General features: G+C 37.3%; 1 protein-coding gene across 3 annotated transcripts in view; it reads right to left on the reverse strand.

Annotated features, from left to right (window-relative positions):
- The window catches only part of LOC122410838 (probable cationic amino acid transporter), a 67,509-nt gene that overhangs the window by 26,906 nt on the left and 21,487 nt on the right, over window positions 1–19,116 (reverse strand). The window contains exons 2-4 of one of the 3 annotated variants that reach the window (XM_043419286.1): window positions 12,160–12,319; window positions 5,339–5,492; window positions 2,617–2,847 (exon numbers count right to left, since the gene is read on the reverse strand). In XM_043419286.1, coding sequence (XP_043275221.1) covers window positions 2,617–2,847; window positions 5,339–5,492; window positions 12,160–12,306 — 532 coding nt within the window. In that variant the 5' untranslated portion in view covers window positions 12,307–12,319. Of the gene's footprint in view, window positions 1–1,437; window positions 1,556–2,616; window positions 2,848–5,338; window positions 5,493–8,853; window positions 8,996–12,159; window positions 12,320–19,116 lie in introns of those variants that run through there. The other 2 variants (XM_043419293.1, XM_043419298.1) reach the window with 2 other exon arrangements.

Below are 19,116 nucleotides of genomic sequence, written 5' to 3' on the forward strand. Positions count from 1 at the left end.
ATTTTTTGAATTTTCCAATTTTTCGTCCCTTGAATTCTAAACAGTTTTTTATGTACATAGCAAAAAGTGATACAAGTGACAACTATATTTCGTTTTGTTTTCGAAATGACTCATCATGTCAGACCAGCACTTACTAATAAGTGGAAATTTATTGTAAATCACAAATTTTGTCTGTCAGCATAGTGAATTCTGTGATAAATACACGAATATACACCGAATACGTGTGACATTTTACCATAGATGGAGTATTTTTTCAGGCTTGCCCGAGCATACTTAACAATATAAATATTTGAAATGATTGAAAACATTTTTTACTATGCTTATGGAGAAAAAGACTCTTGAGTCTTTTGAATAAAAGGTATTGGTCTTTTTACTATGGTGGATAGAGAAATTCTTATTACTGCTCTTCGAATTAATGCTGCAATTCAGTAGGTATGTACTGCCTCCGAGATACTAAATTCTTAGTAATTTCCTCTTGAATTTTTGGTCTCGTTTTCTCCGTGTTGTTACCACCAATGCACGAAACATTCTTTCACACAACATTGTGATATTTCATCGGTCATTTCGACGCTTACAAGAGCCAGCTGAGCTTCAGATGGTCATACTTTCTGAAGGCTTCAATACCAAAAATGATAATTATATAGAAATCTAACGGTAACTCATCTGATAGGAACGACGAAACCAAAATGGTTTGGACCAAAAGGATTACAGAGCAATCGCCCATAGAACTGCAAAGCTGTGAGTCCACGTGCAAGGTTTCATGAATTCATGAATTAAATATAGTGCAGAGTGGGACATGTTCTGCTCTGTCCTATCCAATTTACTCCTCGCAGCTCCGACTCCGGTATGAAGGGAGCTGGGCGAAACGTGCTGGGAATGAATAAACTCCTACACAAGAGTGGACATTCTGTCCATTTTTTTCGTCAGAGTTGTTCGTTGATGCAACTTGGGAACGAGAGTAATTCCACCGTAAGAGGCTCAATTACAGAGTATTAACTTCTTAATGCCACTTTTACTCAGCAGCTCGAAATTCGCTTGCCACCCATCCTTGCAGTCTATCACACCGAGAGACGGGTGACCCTCTACTCAAGAAAAACAAGCATACCGCAATTCAATTGCGACTTTAACGCTCTCTTCTAAACTACCTCAAAATGTCGAGTGACTCCGAGTGTCATAAGGCTTGAAAGGCTTTCAAATAAACGCGGTGGTCTAGGCAACCTTTAAATAGTGTAACGAAACGTCTTGGCCTGTGTTTTACTCACGCTCATGAGGTGAAAAAGACAGTAGACACTCTACTTTTTCATTTAAAATCACCAAAGCCCTTTTTCCCATAACAACACATTGGACATCTCAGTTGTCGTGATCCTTTTTTTAGCATTCAGCTCACAGTCTTTCAGCCATTAAATTGAACTAGTTGTACAAAGACAAAAGACTTACTTCGTGATTCCCATATGAAGCGAGTCACGATTTCCTGCGACAGAGCATGTAGTTTTGTCATTTGCGCACAATCCTTAGTACTCAAGAATCATGAATGACGAATTACGATCCCTGAAAGTATGGAGCTTTTTATCATATGAAATTTCGTAAGAAGCCACTTTCATCTCAAGAATCCCAATAACTTCAATCTCCAGTGAAATAGAAGAAAAACGTGAGTGAGAATGAAGAGATTTGGTAAAGTTCAAGCCCGCCACAACGATAAGCTATCGCTGTTCCCGTATTCCGATGGAAACTCCGAGTCATGCTCTACCCTCACCCTCGCCTAAACCTTCTTCCATCTCGAAGTTTTTTCATCACGCATCTTTGCAAGTGGGTTCATGCAATAAACTGTTTCTGTTGGAATGTGACGGTGTAACGAATCGATGTGGCGGTTGTATCATTGGTCCATCTGATCTATCAATGATAACACCATCACTGCAATATTGTTCTTGTGAAACTGAGTTATGTGCTCACCGGACAAAAGCTTTCTAGGATATCATCGTAAATATGCATGAGGTACGCTGGGAATTGGGGTTCCGTGCGTTATATCGAAACTGTATTTACTAGAACATGCGGTCGTTGGGACAACAAAAGTCGAGCTTGCATCAAGCGTCCATGCAAATAACTGCAGCTGCAAGAATCTCCCTAGAATTAACAATTAAAAGGAATGAGTGCCGTTCCACGGACGAAAATATGTTCGAACAACCGTAAGTGAAGTCTCGACGTTTCTAGAGCGCCCTCAACAGGCTGAATATACATCTGGGAGGACGAGCGTCGTATATTCAGGACGCTTCCCTTGATCATCACATGTGTTCTAGAAAACCGCGCGTCCCCTTTCTCATAACACTGAATAATTCATGAATTCGTAACCCTACAGACATTCTTAGCTTTTGGCATTTTCTCAGGCAGTCGTCTCAATATTGCTTTTCTGACATTCGTTGCTATACGTCGAATCACATAAGCTTTTTACTGTAGTTGTTCCTCGTACAGAAGGAAACTGAATCTGCAAGTTTAGCGATTGCTGAATCGATGTTTCTAAGGTTTGTCAAATAACAAGTAAAATTTAGTTGAAAACTGATCGAAATTAGAGTACAATTCATGGGGTTGACGCTTCTTAAGAGGCTGGCGAAAATAACTTACCAAAAATGGTGCCAACGCTGTTTCCTATTGCTTCGGATACCGCCCCGTTGGCTAGGGCATCGAGGCAGGCGCTCAGAGCACACGCACAAGCACTCGTACCTATAAGATATTCCAGCACCATGTTCCATCCAATAATGAATGCAATTAATTCGCCTACGGTCACGTAACTGTACATGTAAGCGCTTCCGGTCGTATGAGGCACTCTGACGCCAAATTCGGCATAGCACGCTCCTGGAACGAGATGACAAAAATATTTGCACCGTTATAAATTATAAATATGGATATAAAAAATGTTAGGCTTAAAAAAAACACTCTTGAAATACGCAAAATTTTTTTTTAATTTTTATTCTACTCTGTTTTCGTACAGAAAAATGGGGGGAAGACAGGTCCAAAAAAAATGGGTGTGCGCTGTTGATAAAATCTCTAGAATGGATGATCTGAGAAAAAAAAATTAGTTTTAGACTCAATAGGTAAATGGCTATAGGGCATATCACACGATTTTTGATTTTATCAAAAATGACCAAATGGCCACTATTTTTCCAAAAACTACGAAAAGGCATGTTTTTTTCGTCGTTTTTCGCCGAAAAAAATAGTTCCGCTCAAAATCTCGAAATTCGTATGATATGTGCTATAGCTATAGTCATAAAGAACACGTAGTCAAATTTTGGGAAGGATCGATGGAATAGTTTCGGAGATTTTATCAACGAGTCGTCCAAAAACGTAATTTTGAGAAAAACGTGTTTAAGCAAAGGGAGGTACCGCACTAGGCAGTGCGCATTAGCGCGCTCAGACAGCCAAGTAAACGTCGCTCAAAAGTACACTTGGACTGCTCAATCTTTATGAAATTTTAGTACAATACTTTTAAACATTACATACTTTCAAAAAGTATAATTAAAAAAATCGATTTTTTGAAAATTCTAATTAGGCTAGACCCCTTAGTTATTTTACTGCATACTATTGATGTCAGTCACAAAAAAATATTTTTCCCTCATAAACCACACAAATTCAATCAAAATTTCAAGCAAATTCGAGCCAAGAATTTCTGGAATGTTTGTACGAAGAAACGTAATGCACACGATTCCAGCTGTCAAAATGCACGCTCTCTCGTCTCGCCAGAAATTCACCACTTTTTATTCTCCACCTAATTTCGGTTCTATCGTTTATCAACTCGCGATTCGATCCGGTTCGCGAGCAATACATCAGCCATCACCATCCCCAGCTTATTTAATTGGCGATCCATGTGGTATGATGCGGACGACAACTAATTAATTACGGAAGATGGAAAGCCGAAGATCGTGGGAGAAGGATGAGGTGTAAACGTGTATATATAATTATATTGGCTCAGGATGTATATGTGTAAGCATTTAGGTGTATCATCGACGTGATAATACCTTTAATAGGGCTAATAGGAGCATACCATCCCTAGCGGTTTTTCTCAGTCGATAAATGTGATGAAAGTTCTAATCGTAGAACATTGACAGTAAGAAAAATATGAATCGATGATTACTGGACAGTTGAAATGAGTACATGGGAAGGGATGCGGTGATAAAAATCATTTTTATGTTAATCCGGTTGATTTTAAGCTCGTTAAAATTGCAGAATTATCGCGGGATTTCTAAAACAGATAAAAACGACCATCCAAGAATTTAAAACAGTCGTCTTGGGAATGTTTTCATTCCTGGCAGTGCTGCACATTACCGAGTTTTTGTAGAACCATTAATTGCAGAATTTCTCTCATATTCCATTAGAAATAAGCACCAGGAAAAACAATTAAAAAGTTGAAGAAACTAAACTTTTTTGTTAATGCGACCGTTATCGGATGTCATACGCCCAGCCAGTTTTTTTCTGCTGTATAACGATCCTGCGAAGCCGTTGTGGGACAAAAAAAACATTTTCTCCATCGCGGTTCTCGTTCTCTGGCTGAGATTACGGAAACATTGGATGGAAAAGCAATCGTCACCGAGCGCGTGCAGTCGGGTCAAACTTCCCGTAATAGCCGACTGTACCCCCGCCGTTATCCTTAATGTCGCATCCGCACGGATCGCGAGTCGTCCTTAAACAGCGTTGGCATACTGATTTTTTTATAAAAAATCTTTATTCCGTAGAAGGGAAAACGTTCGTCCAGCTATTCGATTAGCTCGATTAATTTTTCTGCCTGAGAAGCACGAGTGCTTTAGATTTTACAAATCAATAACTGATTTTAAGTGATTTTATTCACGCAGATATAAAATGAATAAAATGACGAAATAAAATGTTGTAAAAACATCCCAGGATGAAAGACAAAGAAAAAAAAACTATTTGCTACTGGATCGTTGGATGATTCAAAGTTTTTCTGTAATATTTCAACCGTTCAGTACCACCCCATATGGTTATGATTAAGCACCCTCTATTATTCTAGTTGGGAAAACCAAACAGTCACACAAAATATTTGGAGAGAGCTTTCATTAAGCATAATATATAGAAGCTCGGCAAACCGGTGGTTTTCTCCAATCACTTATAGTTTCCTGACGGAAAAAGAACCGCTGAGTACAAAAACAAGGAACAACAGCAACGAAAAAATAGTGCAGCGGTTAAGGGTGTTCGAATATGTTTGAATTGATTGATTATTTCGGCATAACATTCCAACACTCTTTTTATCCGTCGAGTAATACTTTTTTATTTCATCACGAGCATAAAACAATATTTATTCAGGTCACCTGAGGAAACAGTATAATATACTAACCGGAGAAAATGGAAGCGATGGCTGCAATAATGAAAGAGATGACGACGCCGGGGCCAGCGACGCTCCGCGCCACCATACCCGCAACCAGGTACATTCCTGTCCCCACGCAGGAGCCCACCCCAAGGGACGTCAAGTCTAGAGTCGTCAGGCACTTCTAAACATATAAAACATTGAAAAATGAAAAAAATTTCACTTATCATTTCATATTTATGCTTACGAATAGCGAAACTTTCAATACTCGACTGGTTCTCGAACATTAAATAGGTCGGTGGTGTATTGAGCAATGTCATAAAATAAACTATCCAGACAGGAATCCTCGTTATTCCGTTCTAAATAGTTTTTCAATATTTGTTAGGGTAGTTCATCCGCGAAACGATTTTCTTAAGAAAGTCTTGAAATATACACAGAGTTTGAATGGGTAGTTGACTGACACGCATATCAAATTTCAAAGGGTTCGTTTTATTGGTTATTTAGATAAACGTGCTTAAATATGAAGAAAAACATACAGGAGTATAGGGACTATGCGTTAAAAATTATTTATCTTTCCATATAACCAATAAACGCTTCTTACAAAGTTTATGAAAAAGTACACAATAACAATGAAGTAAATAATGAGGGTCTGGAAAAAATTTCAAGACGATTGTCTTATTAGTAATAAAGATATATTACACGTTAAAGATTGAACGAAATTGGTAATATGAGCACTGGTAACCTCAAGTTTGCTTATTTCGGTATTGCCTTTCTTCTCGGCTTGGCTCATTGTTGTCATAGCCTTCTGTCGTTTTATTAATACTTTTTTCTTCATTCATTTTACTTTGCGTTTTCCCTTTGCGCTCTCTAAACCGATTTTTTATATAAAAAACTATAGTATTTTTGCCAGGGACTAATGAAATTTTGGGTTGAGAGATCCCCGACTAATTAATGGTTTGTCATTTCATTCGCCAAAAAATAAGTTGAAAAAATATATTTACAATTTTGAATTAATAACTCTGACATTAATTTCGAGTGATGATATCTTTATTTAGGAAGTAAAAATCGAGCCAATTTAGACACCCTTAAAATACGATCCTACGGGCATGTTCTACCTTGAGGAGATCATCCATTACTTATGATTCTAAAAAGCAACTGAACTTTTTTGCTTTTTTCATAATCCAAGAAACCATTATAATTTATTCTATTATTAAATTTATTTAATTATTAAAATTATATGCAACTTATTTGTCGAGATTGATAAATTTTTAATATTGATTATAGCGGTTAGAATACTTTCGTAGTAAAATCGTCAAACAAAATGTGACATCAGCCATTTTCTATTCATATACGTATATGCATATTCTAACCATCTGGCTCATGGTACTGTCAAATCTTCCACCGTTTATGTTTTTGTTACTCGTTAACCTCAAATAAGAGTTTTTCTTTTTCCATTCCACTCAGGACATCATTGATATCTAAAAACATTCTATTTCCTTATTCTCGTTTATGGCTCTTTAAAGTTGGGAGGATTCTATTTCATTAAATCCAAATGGTCGCAGAGGAAGTGTGCCTGCCATAAGAGCGTGTATAACCCTTAAAAAAATGTGATTTTCGTTAATTGTTTTCTCAACAACTAAATGATAGATTTTATAATAATTCCGGGAATAGATGCACGGTATATATTTCTAGCATATTTTCAAATTTCGACTCTTAAAGTTGGAATTTTCGATTTTCATTAGATTCGCGTGAGCTTCCTTAACGAGTCTCTGAATGATCCTATGATGATACGTATGATCGAGTGTTTTCTGTCTTCCACCAATTATTTTTGTAACAAGTTCAAAAATGCTAAACTTCTTCGATTTACATTCCGAAACACAATTAAAAACGCCACTTGAAAATTTGCTTCGTCCATAAAACGAAGAATTTTTCATCTACGTCTCTTATTCTAGAGACAGTGGAGAAAAACATTTTTATTTTTATCCGAGTGTTGCTAATGGTGCATTTTAACGAGTTTATGGACGCTCGTTTTCATTATAAAAATACTTGCAAAAAAAGGTAGTTGACGCCAGGCTTTCACCATTGTAGTGACAACAGCGTGTGGCCATACCAGTATTCATCACATTTCAAAAGCCTTCTAGCCAAGTTTTTCCTCGCCAAGATATCGCAGCTTGAGCGCACGAATAGAAGAGTGAACGGATCGAAAAGTTGTTTCCAGGACGTCACACAACTAAAATTTGTTAATCTCTTCTTTGCAAACAGTTTAGATTAAACAGCGAGCGTTGAAATTTCCTGCTTCCCGTTATCGCGATTTCTGCATCGATGAACTGAATAATGATGCTCAAATACGGGTGATAAATAATATCCCACGAGCAATATCCTGTCAGCGTGCTTTTATGTTTGTTCCCTGTGTTGGTTATTGGTTTTCTTATCTGGCTTCAACTTCCAGTGCACACACACTTTACCGGCGTCGTATCACCGGAAAACGTTTCGAAGCAAACGAAATACGATAAAGACGAAAAATGGGGAAACGAGGGATGCCGAAGAATCGAGATAAGTTCTGCAGTCGCGAGTATTTGACAAGTTTGACCAGTTGCCGCACGCCGTTGTTCCTCGAGATAAATAAAAAGAAAAACCGACTCGGTTCGTCCTAGCCTTTTTCCTCTACTATATGCTCGCATGTGTATACAGTCACGCGGTTTGCTCCTCTGAAAGTCACACGATGTAACACACTTATTGGTTCCGGTGTATGTACCTTAATATCATACAGAATGCACAGCTGAGGAAACTTTTCTGAAAAACTTTGGCACGCGAGAAGAATTCCATTGGTATTCCATAGTGTACGCATATATAATAGAAATGAAAAAAAAGGAAGCATTTTAAGGTTGTTTGAGAGCGGATGGATTCGGAGTGGGAGACAGTTTCGGCTGTTTCGAGGGAGTAGCATAACCTCAAAACACACAGTCTGTCGTGGGTGCTAAAGGAGCTAAAAACTTCACGAAAGCACTCCGTCCAAAGTTGTTTTTTTTTCACTTTAGTTGTATTTGTAATTTTTTAAAGAAATGAGATTGTGGAAGCTCTCGAAGTTTTTAGCTCATTCTTTGTTCCATGTTTGAACGAAGCTTTTTTCTCTTCGTTATAAATCTTATGGGACATCATAGCCAAGATATGAAGTAGCAGAATACGCTGACAGATCATTTTGTATTTGGATAAAATGGTCTGATTTCAGATTTCCGAATAGCGCATGCACGCATGAGAAACGTAGTCGAGAATTTCCATAAAATTGAGAATAATATTCATAAGGAAAAAAAACTATTGAAGCAGACAACAATGGTCTTAGGAATACAACGCTATAACGATGCTTAACACGATATTGAGGTAATGGAGAACATAAAACAGCATATTATGCATTGGGAATGTTGCAGTGAATCGAAAAAGCTCTTCTACGGTAGCTCGACGAGCATGTGATTTCATTAAGTTCCAATGCTGTTAGTTGCCGTTTATGCGTGTGTCTACGTACTCGTTCGTTATTGCAATTTGCGTACCGATGCTCGATCTAATTCGATGGCAGAACTGGGAGTTTCACTCGTGAGCACGAACAATGCCACTCATACAAAGATCCCCGTTTGGTCTATGTTACAGTCGCCCTGTACCACATCTTCGCCACCCCATCGTCACGTACGAGAGAGCGGCATGTAGGGTGTAATTCGCATGCAATGTACTCCAGGAATTTCAATCGTGTTCTGATCGCATCTACGGCTCAAATTCATTGTCGGCTTATCAAGAAATTCCACAGTAGTCAAGTAAAATTTGTGTCGTTGAACGATTTTTACTCAGTGATTTTCCCGGGAGGAATTTCGGTAGAAGAAACTCCCTGAAATTACGGAAGTTCGTTGTGAGACCGTATCCCAGCGAATACACATTTGACATCGCTCGCAAAAATTTTTAACCGAAAATACAAGAAATTTTACACTTTTTCGCTGAATCTGCATGGAGGAGGTGCAAAATATTCGTACGCGATAAACCGTAATGACGCACGAATAAAGGCGGCAAAAATTCCAGAATATCGTGATATCAGCTAGCAGCGTTATAGGAAAAATGGAAAGAAAAAAAATTAAAAATACGTCAACTCACACACGGAGAAAACGAAGCCGAAAATTCTAGAGGAAAGTACTAAGATAATAGTATCTCGGGGGCAGTTTATACGTATACTGGATTGCAGCATTAATTCGAAGAGCAGTTATAAGAATTATTCTATCCACCATAGTAAAAAGACCAATACGCATACCTTTTGTCCAAAAGACTCAAGAGTCTTTTTCTCTATAAGTATAGAAAAAAATGTTTTCAGTCACTTCAAATGTTTATATTGTTAAGTATGCTCAGGCAAGCCTGAAAAAAAACTCTATCTGCATGGTAAAATGTCACACGTATTCGGTGTATATTCGTGTATTTATCACAGAATTTACTATGCTGACAGTCAAAATTTGTGATTTACAATAAATTTCCACTTATTAGTAAGTGCTGGTCTGACATGATGACAGTAACGTTCGAAAACAAAACGAAATATAGTTTTGACGTGCATCACTTTTTGCTATCTACATAAAGCTGTTTAGAATTCAAAGGACGAAAAATAGCAAAATTCAACAAAATACTATGCTGTTTGTAATCGACGCCTAAATACTTTCAAATTCTTGAAAAATAATATATTCTTTACTATACAAAACGAATCCGTTTTCTCCGTGCAGTATTCTCGGAATTACTGTACTGTAATTAATTAATTATTAAAGAAACAAATTTTGAAAATTTTAGAAGACAACGGGAAACGCTATCGCTCCGGTAAAAAAAACTCTCTGGCAGCGACTAGTTATGTGCATAAATGTACTTGTCTCAGAGTCATTGCCGCGACTGTAGATGATCCAAATTTTGTCAGCTGTGGAAACTGATTCGGTCTATAAAGTTTCACCCGTTCATATCAAATTAAATTTCATATGAGTCCTAATTATTTACACTATGAAATTTCTCGTGAAAAGATTTTCTGCTACAATCAATATTCCTGTGAAAATTCAGGAGTTGAGAACTGTCCGGTATGAGAGTTGATGAATTGCTCGTTGATAGAACAGTTCTGGCTATATACTTATCATTGCTTACGTCGGTGAGTCGTTACATTACTAACTTGTAATTCAATTGAAATATTCATCGGAGTCGTGTAGCGATAAAGACATTATTGAATCGATAAATTAACTTATAGTCTTAAGGTAGTGAGGTCGTTAAGTTGCCAATGAGCAGTATCCCAATTTAGATCAGTTGGACATGCCAAGTTTATCGTGATTCCGGTATTTCAATCACAATTGGATTTTCAAACCATTTTTTTTTTTTATGGAATAATGATTTAAATGGGAGTAGAATAACAAGTGGAAATAATAAATTTAGCGGTGCTAAAAACCTGTTTGTTTTATAGCGATCTAGTGGTCATTCTTTCAATGACGTTTCTCTCTCTACATTTTCTTCTCATCGTATACGTGTAAGCACAATTCCGGCCATTCCACCATCTAAAACTAACATCCATTTCTCTTCAGACATTTCACTGAAAGTTTTACAGGTTTTTAGCGTAATTTTCTCGCGATATGTGAATTTTGTGACGCGTGTTATAAACTGCCTGAAAAACATAATTCACAAAGATTTTTATTCACGTGTTTTGGCTTCCAATGAGATTTTACTTGGGCCAATCCGTACGGATGTTTAGGGAGTGTGGAGTTTGGCCCGAAGGTCTTTAGAATAGTATTTCAGGACGTGCTTTCCAAAACCGAAAGGGTTATCCGAGAGGCAATTTCACTCGCATTAAATTATCGAAAATATGAAGTAAGACATTTTTTTTTTGATTCAATAGCACTTGATATTATTGCAAGAGTTTTCTTCGTTAAATCGCAATTTTTTTCGAGAGGATGAATCTGCAGTTTGATTTAAAACTATTTTGTTCGTTTAAGGGGGTCGCCCCGCGTGGGAGCCGGATTTTTTGGGGTTTTTTCGAGATTTTTTTGCGGCGAGGAAAAAACATAGACTTTTGAAATTTGAAGGGTTTATCTATTGGCATTTCAAGTTTATAATAGAATTTTTTAAATCTCATATCTCGTGTTTATTCGGTATAAAACAACTCCACAGGAACCCATATTTCCACAGAAACCAAATGGCGTTTCAATTTGTAAAGCAGTGGCTATCGCTTAAACTAAAATCATACAGAAATATTAATAATTGCAGGATTTTCGCGCTTCGAAACACAAAACTCTAATTTTCAAAAATGTTTCAAAGCGCGAAAATCCTTCAATTTTTAGTATTTCTGTGTAATTCTAGTTCCGGCGGAAAAAGCAGTTCCTCAGAAAAAACAATTCTCCGAAATCGTATGGAGACCATGGAGAAAAATATGGGTTCCTGTGAAGATTTATTGTTATTTCCTGTGAGCTGAAATACCAATAAATAAAACCTTCAAATTTCAAAAGTCTATGATTTTTTCCTCGCCACAAAAAAAATTAGGAAAAAATCCCAAAAAATACAGCTGCCACACGGGATGACCCCCTTAATCATGTTTAACCTCGTGATGATAATATATTTTATTGGCACCCCGTATTGCCCCATTTCGTTATTCCAAAGACTTTTTTTTTAGTGTGTAGACAAATTTTATTCTCTACTTATACAAACTGTTTTCTCTGTTTTCGAAAACAGCTTTAACAGAAATTTTAAACAGAGGAAATAGTCATCACTCATCACTGCAACGTTGAAGCTCCATCGTCAATGGCATACTAAATATTGATAACTGTATCATTGTGTATCACTGATAACAATCGAGCAGATTTTACCTGTAGTTTCTGCTTCGAGTCAACCGGGTGTACGGGCTCTGGACCTGATCGTTGTTGATCACCTTGCATATTCTCAATCTTCTTCGTCCGGATGAGTTTCCCAAACAGCTCCAGCCCCTTCTCACGGTCCATCATTTCGAACTTCATTGTTTCTCTAGAACTAGAAAAAAAAGGTAACCGTTACATCGATGATTTGGAATGATTGTGTAAAAAGCTGCATTAATCACGTGAAAATTCAACTTTTTCGTCGGAAGTATCGAAAGGTTTCTCCAGGGGGTTGAAAAACCGCTTTGAAATTAAGATATAACTTTTCATTTTTATGGGAATTTCTGGTTTACCGCAGTAAACCCTCACCCTTGCGGTTCTTCCTGCTTAATATCGTTCCGCGGTGTTCGGTACTTTCCAACTGCCTTCTACAAAATTAATCTGCCTCCAGCCTATCTGTATGTATGATGTACCGCTGCTCAAAAGAGCACTTCGCGACTCAGTATGTAATAGAGCATATTTCATCTCGGGATACTGTGAACGTGGCGTTCTAATATTCCGCAAAGTAAAGGTACAAGTCCAACTCTCATGGCGCATACGAGGAAAATCCCATAGAAAGAAGTCCTTTCTCGTTCACCTGTTTTCTTGAGTTACCCAAAAGCTTTGAGAGATGAACAAAATGAGAAAATTCTTAGAACGGTTTTATTCTCATCAAGCTACAATTTCGACGCATTTTTTTACGCCCCAAAGATTTTCAGGAGCCATAAAATGAAAAAGAGCAGAAGCAAGCTCCAAAAATCGCGAATTATTCTGCGGAAGCAGCTCAAGCGTAACAACACAAATTCATTTTAAAAGTGCAGCCATCCCAATGTCAAATAAATGAAGTATGCAAATTGTTGATCCCGGAGGAGAGAATTTTTTCAGGAAAAACCACTCGAGAAAGATAATTCCATTTGCCCCGTTCGTCTTTAATTCTGTGGACACAAGGAGCACAGAGGAACGGGAATAAAAAGTCAACAAGCCAGGGGCTCAGGTCGACAAAAATATATGGACTTGTTCAAAAGAAAAAAAAAACTAAAATGCTCCAAAGAATGTATTCACTGACAACAAACGCTCTCGTCGGTTGCATTAAAAACTGGTCCAGCGTGCTTAGAAGCTCGGGGGAATGCCGATGAGACGGTCTGACGTAGGCCAAAGAACTCATGAGCATCGTGGACCGAATGGCCGCTTTGATCGTTTCTTTTTTATTCAATTTTTTGCTTTGTTTATTTATTCTATAGAATTGTTTTTTTCATCATTTTGGCGTTATACTAGTTCGAAATACCGGAACGTGACGAACGAATGAACGCATGTGAAGAATTCTATCGCACATGACATGACACGCATCAAGTTATAATAACTCTTGTTCTGTTGAATTATTATTAATAAAGGCAAAAATCAGACACGAGAAGCGAGCTATTTTTCAAAAGGTCAAAAGTCACACCCGCGAGATTATTTGAAAAAATTGTAACGTTAGGAAAGCATGAACGTAACAACAATCACCGTGCACATCTGTCCACAGTGATGGATTTTATTCAGAAATAAATGGTCGATTCGTTGTGATGATCGTCACGGTAGAAACAGCGCGGAGTCACATTCATTTAATTGGATGGAGCCTGTCTCTCGTAACAACGATGTTGTACGTCATTTACATTTCATCTAGTTTTTAATCCCACCGGGCAGATAAATACGAGAGTGCGAAACGTACGGTGAAAGCGAAAGGGTAATTGCGAAGGGAAATGAAACTTTAATAGTCGACAAAACGTCGACAGGGTAACGACTTTATGGAAGTTTTTGGAGAGCTTTACCAACTCGTTCGGTCCTGGTATTGTACCCTCTCACGTTGCGTAAGCATACACACGACAGCTTTCCTATCGACGTGAAACAGAGCAGGTTGTTAGATCGCGCAGAATACAGTCTCGTGCTGCTTGAACATATCACGAGCTATGGTCTGAAACAATCTTGGGAAAATTGGCGGATGAATTATTTGGAAAATTCATCAAAGGCGATATGAAAAGCATCTAATAGGAGAAAAAAATTTGGATTCACTGGATACTTAAGGCCTTAATATACACTTGTGATGGGCGGAAAAATCGAAAATTTTTTTATTAGTTATTCTTCAAGTACAATGTCTGAAGAATATTCTCGCCAAATTTCATAAAGATCGGAGCATTAGATTCGTAGCTATGGGTATTTCAACCGACAGCCCGGTGCCCGCGGTCGTCTAATACTTGAATCTTTGAACGCGATTATCTCAAAATCGTCTTTTTCTTTAAATACCTTTGCGGTGGACACGATTACTAGAAAAACGATTAATCCGATCCGTACCAAATTTATACCACTTATTGATTATATAGCCGGGGCCTGGACGAAAGATTTCGTATTTTGTTGGGAAAAAAAATTGTAACAAAAAAACCGAAAATTCAACAACTCAAAAAATGAATTTTCTGCTAAAACTGTCGGCATTTTTTTAATCAAAATTTTTACAAATCCTTTGTCCAGGCCCAAGCTATTATTATATAATAAATAAGTGATATGAATTGGGTATGGATTGGATTGATAGTTTTTTAGTTGTCATGTCCACCGAACTGATGCTTAAAAAAAGTGTTACTGAAATACAGCTGGAGTTGCATTTTGAGAAATTTTTTGATGAAATAAATTGTACAAGTACATGAACAAATGTACAAATGAATGTCGTTCACAGTTTTACAATAAACATTTATTTTCTTGTCGGATAAAAATCAAGAAAATCACGTTTTTTCGCATGTATGTAAGGCCTTAATGAGAGTTCTCAAATGGATTTACACACATAGCAGCATTCTATTGGCTTGCTCAGGACGTTTTTCTCACTGTCGAGGGTCAGTGAATAATCAAGATGACGATTCTATTACGCCTACCAGGATAAAATGTCAATTAGAATTCCTCTTTTAGCCTCCAGCTACTTCATTCCAATGTCTTTTCGATTCATGTTTCTAGAGCTTTGAGTGAAAGCTTCCGTAGCGTCGGGTGTTTTCGTTTAATGAAACGACCCTTGAAGAAACTACATTTTCACTGATTCACGGATCTCTAACGACTCTGGATAGGCAAAGCTCTCATTGAATTTTAATCCCCATTCAAATTATTCATTTATTAAATATGTGAAGCTTTTCTTTCACAAAAATGATTTTTCCATCTTTTTATAACGTCAACGTAGTATACTTTTAAAACATTGAAGCTTGATGGAATTTCAAAATTTTACAATGACTTATTCAACGAATTGTTATTCGACGAGATGGATTTTCGAAAATTTCGTTAACATTAATAAAAACCATCGTTTTATCGAAAAGAGATAATCATGAAAATACAGTACAGGATTGTTTTCATTGTTCATTTTATATAATCATTCATGAGAAACGACATCTATATCCACGAAAAGGTTTTATATTTCATCGTTTGGATACATTTTGAATATATTCACTGTCTCCCAAATTAATATACGTGAGGTACGATATGAAAGTGTAGCGATAGTATCGCTGGCTCGGTGATGATGCCGAGCCAATTTGTCACGTACCAATCAAAATTTATTTGAGGTTGGTTAACGAGTTTTGGTTGGGGCAAACTATCGTGCTCGTGTTCGAGACGATCATGAAAATGGGTTTTGAGGGGAAAGAAAGAAAAAACACGTTCTGAACGTAGCCTAATAGCGATAAATCAATTAAATCATCGCATAAATTTTGACGTACGTTTATCTCTGTACAATGTGATTTTTGACTCGAAACGTCAAGCAAAGTATTTTATTCCCGATGCGATGATCTTCTAATACAATTAACTCACGACAATTGGCGATAATTCAATTTTATGAAGGCTTAAGGTTGTTCCATAGCAAAACCCGAATACTTACAGAAATTATGAAAAAACTAAAAGTTAAGTTCTATGTTCTTAAAGTTCTATGTTTTCTCCATCCGAACGCACGGTAATCGTCAAACAAAAAATGTGTATCGAATTAACTCGAGAACGGTTCTTACGATTTTGATTTTTAAAAACCCAGTGTGAGAGTATCTTCTGAAGAAAAAATTAAAAAAAAAAACCATGATCTACCGTCCAGTTTTTGAGGAAAAAATGATTGTAATAAAAATCGCATGAGAATCTGAGTCGGAGAATTTCATGGTTTGCGACCTGACAACGCTGTCGCGTGAGACAAGCCATGATTATCACTATACTTTAGCACGCACAGTGTTGCCACGATTCACGCGCTTCTGAGCGTTCATTTGTATGCTCGTATACGTGCATACAACATGAGGATGCATTCTAGCAGGGGTGTACGCAAAAGAAAAAATGTAGAACTCCCAAAATAGCGAGCAATTATGAAATATTTGTGAATTATCGTAACCATATATTTTTTTTTACTGATCATTAACGATAATCTGAATGATTTTTGGAACATATTTCACAGTGAATAATGTTCACGCAGCAAGGAGGCTGTTGTTCTTTCTGGATCTTTGTTCTTTCGTTGTTCTTTCTCGGACATTGAAAACATGCGATCAGTGAGGTGTCAAGATCTTATTTAGGTGAGAAAAAATTTGAAAGAATCTCGAAATTGGAATAATCAAGAAAGATAACTAGATCATGAAGGGAAAATTTGAATGAAGGGAGATTGTTATGACTTGCCAATTTGCACGAGGAAAAAAAGGGAAAAAAGAGCTATCGAAGTACCTTAACGCAGCACCATCATTGATTGGTTAAAGATTCGATGCCACTTTGGTTATCAATAAAGGCAAAGTCACCGACAAGCAGAAGCATATCCATTAGTAAAAAGCATTTATTAATTTAGATCTTCTGTTTTCACGATGCGGACGACGTGCCGGATGAACGAGAAAGGCTTCGTGCCAACCGCCGTTTCGTTCTTCCTTGTGGAGACCTATCGTACACGAATAGTTTTCTAACATTCGTAAAGTCTTTCAGTAAATCGTCTAAAGATGTAAAAATGTGGCTGTTGAGACGTTTTGCTTGCAAGCTGTCACCTTTCACGTGTGTGAAAATACACACGTCTATAAGTTAACCCTGCGAGAGTGTTTCAACACGAAACTCCTTCTCTGCTCGTCGGGTGTAATTCATTCACGAATGAATTACGGTCAAGTTTCCGAGGGACGTGCTCGGTCACAGGAGGAATGAAATCCACAGTTAAGTGGGCCGAGGGTTGAACTTCATGCACTGCTAAATTTCTCGTCATGTCAAATCAGTTTTTCACTCACACCCCTGCATCGTAATTCTTACACATTGAAATTATTTTTCTATGGAATTTACTGTATTCCCTTTAATGAAGAAACTTTTTAATGAGATTTCTGAAGACTGTCCCTCTTCGATGCTTAAAAAATTCAAATTTTTATTAGTATGGAAAATTCTTTGGGTACAGCAGTACAGAGATTGATTACGTTTATTATTTTCACAGCTGAGGAAATGATCTGGAAAGGAAATAAGCAGGGAGCGAAAACTTTCGAATCACTTCCTCCATTTTTTCTACGATCTTCATGATACGATGAATTACCCTCCTTTTTTGAGTCTCACAAAAAACAAGCACATTACATCGGCATTATTTGCATTTATTTGCACGTCGTGGCAAAAACGTTCGCATGAACGTGCACAGAGAAAATTAAACCGTAATATTTAGCGTGAAATTCACTCGTTTCCGAATTTCGTAGCACACTGAAACGGTCATTTACACACTTCAACGAAGGGCTGAGCATATAAAAAGAATGGGGATACAATGACAAGATCCCCTACCATGTGCTCAGTGTAGCCGCATCCTGGCATAAACATTCGTACGGGAATGTTTACAGTGCGGTGCCGTAAAATTCACAGTGACGTCAAAATTTACTAACATAAGTAAAAGTTTCTACTGTGAACAATGAATATTATTTTTTTTATATTAATATTCAATTTCTTTTCCATAATAATATCATGAATTGCAGCTCGACTGCGCACAATCGTTACTGGACGGTAATTTTTCAAATTTAATTCTCTCCGTGCGAGTGTGTAAAAAACTCGGATAACGGTGGTTCTTTGTATAGTTGAGTGTCTAGCGTCACTCACTCTATTCGCCATTAACTCATTCTTCCCTACTTTGCATTCGACGTTCATTGCGACGAGAAGCTAAGTTAGCTCTAAGATTTAGTCGGGCCTAGTTTACGGAGCACGCGAGCATCGATCGATCGTCGTTCGAAGCGTTTGACACGAGGCAGTCCGATGAAATAGCTTGTTTAGCTATATAAATGTGGCTAGACAAATCGTCGATACGAAAGGCCATAGAACGCCCTTAACGAGTTGTACACGAGTGTATACTTTGCACCGGGGAACGAAGCTGGTTCTCTTCTCCACCAGCACACTCGACCCTTTCATTCACCATTTGACGCACAGTGAAAAAAACTAGCGTCAAAAAGTTATGATAAAATCAAGCACTCGCTCCATCCAATTCAGGCAATCATTAATACAAAGATTGTGTGCCAAAGAAACGTGCGTCGTTGGAAAACGAAACGTACGCTTTAAAAATGAATTTTCAAAAAGGAATTTTGCCATTCGTCCTTCGATCGAAATAAGAAGACTGGCATATAATGGGGATTATAAACGTCGCATTAGTCATTCTGCTTGTACTGGAGAGTCGATCGTGCTTCACAAATTCCACAGGAATTTGATTCGTGCAGATCGTCCAATAATTAAACATCAAAATGAAATAACGATTTTTCTTTTTATTTTTAACAGAACCATTCCATCAGTTTTTTCCTTGCTCGCGTGAACTATTAGTTATTTTAGAATTTTTGAATTAGATAGTTGAATTTTAGAATTAGTTATTTTGAAACCATTATTTAGACTCAATATAACAAGAATAACTGCGAGAAATTCATGTCACCAAAAAGTCGTCGTTAAGCACGTTGAATATTCGATCCCAGGGGAATTACT

Source organism: Venturia canescens, chromosome 1 (genome assembly GCF_019457755.1).
Source record: "Venturia canescens isolate UGA chromosome 1, ASM1945775v1, whole genome shotgun sequence".
Taxonomy (NCBI): domain Eukaryota; kingdom Metazoa; phylum Arthropoda; class Insecta; order Hymenoptera; family Ichneumonidae; genus Venturia; species Venturia canescens.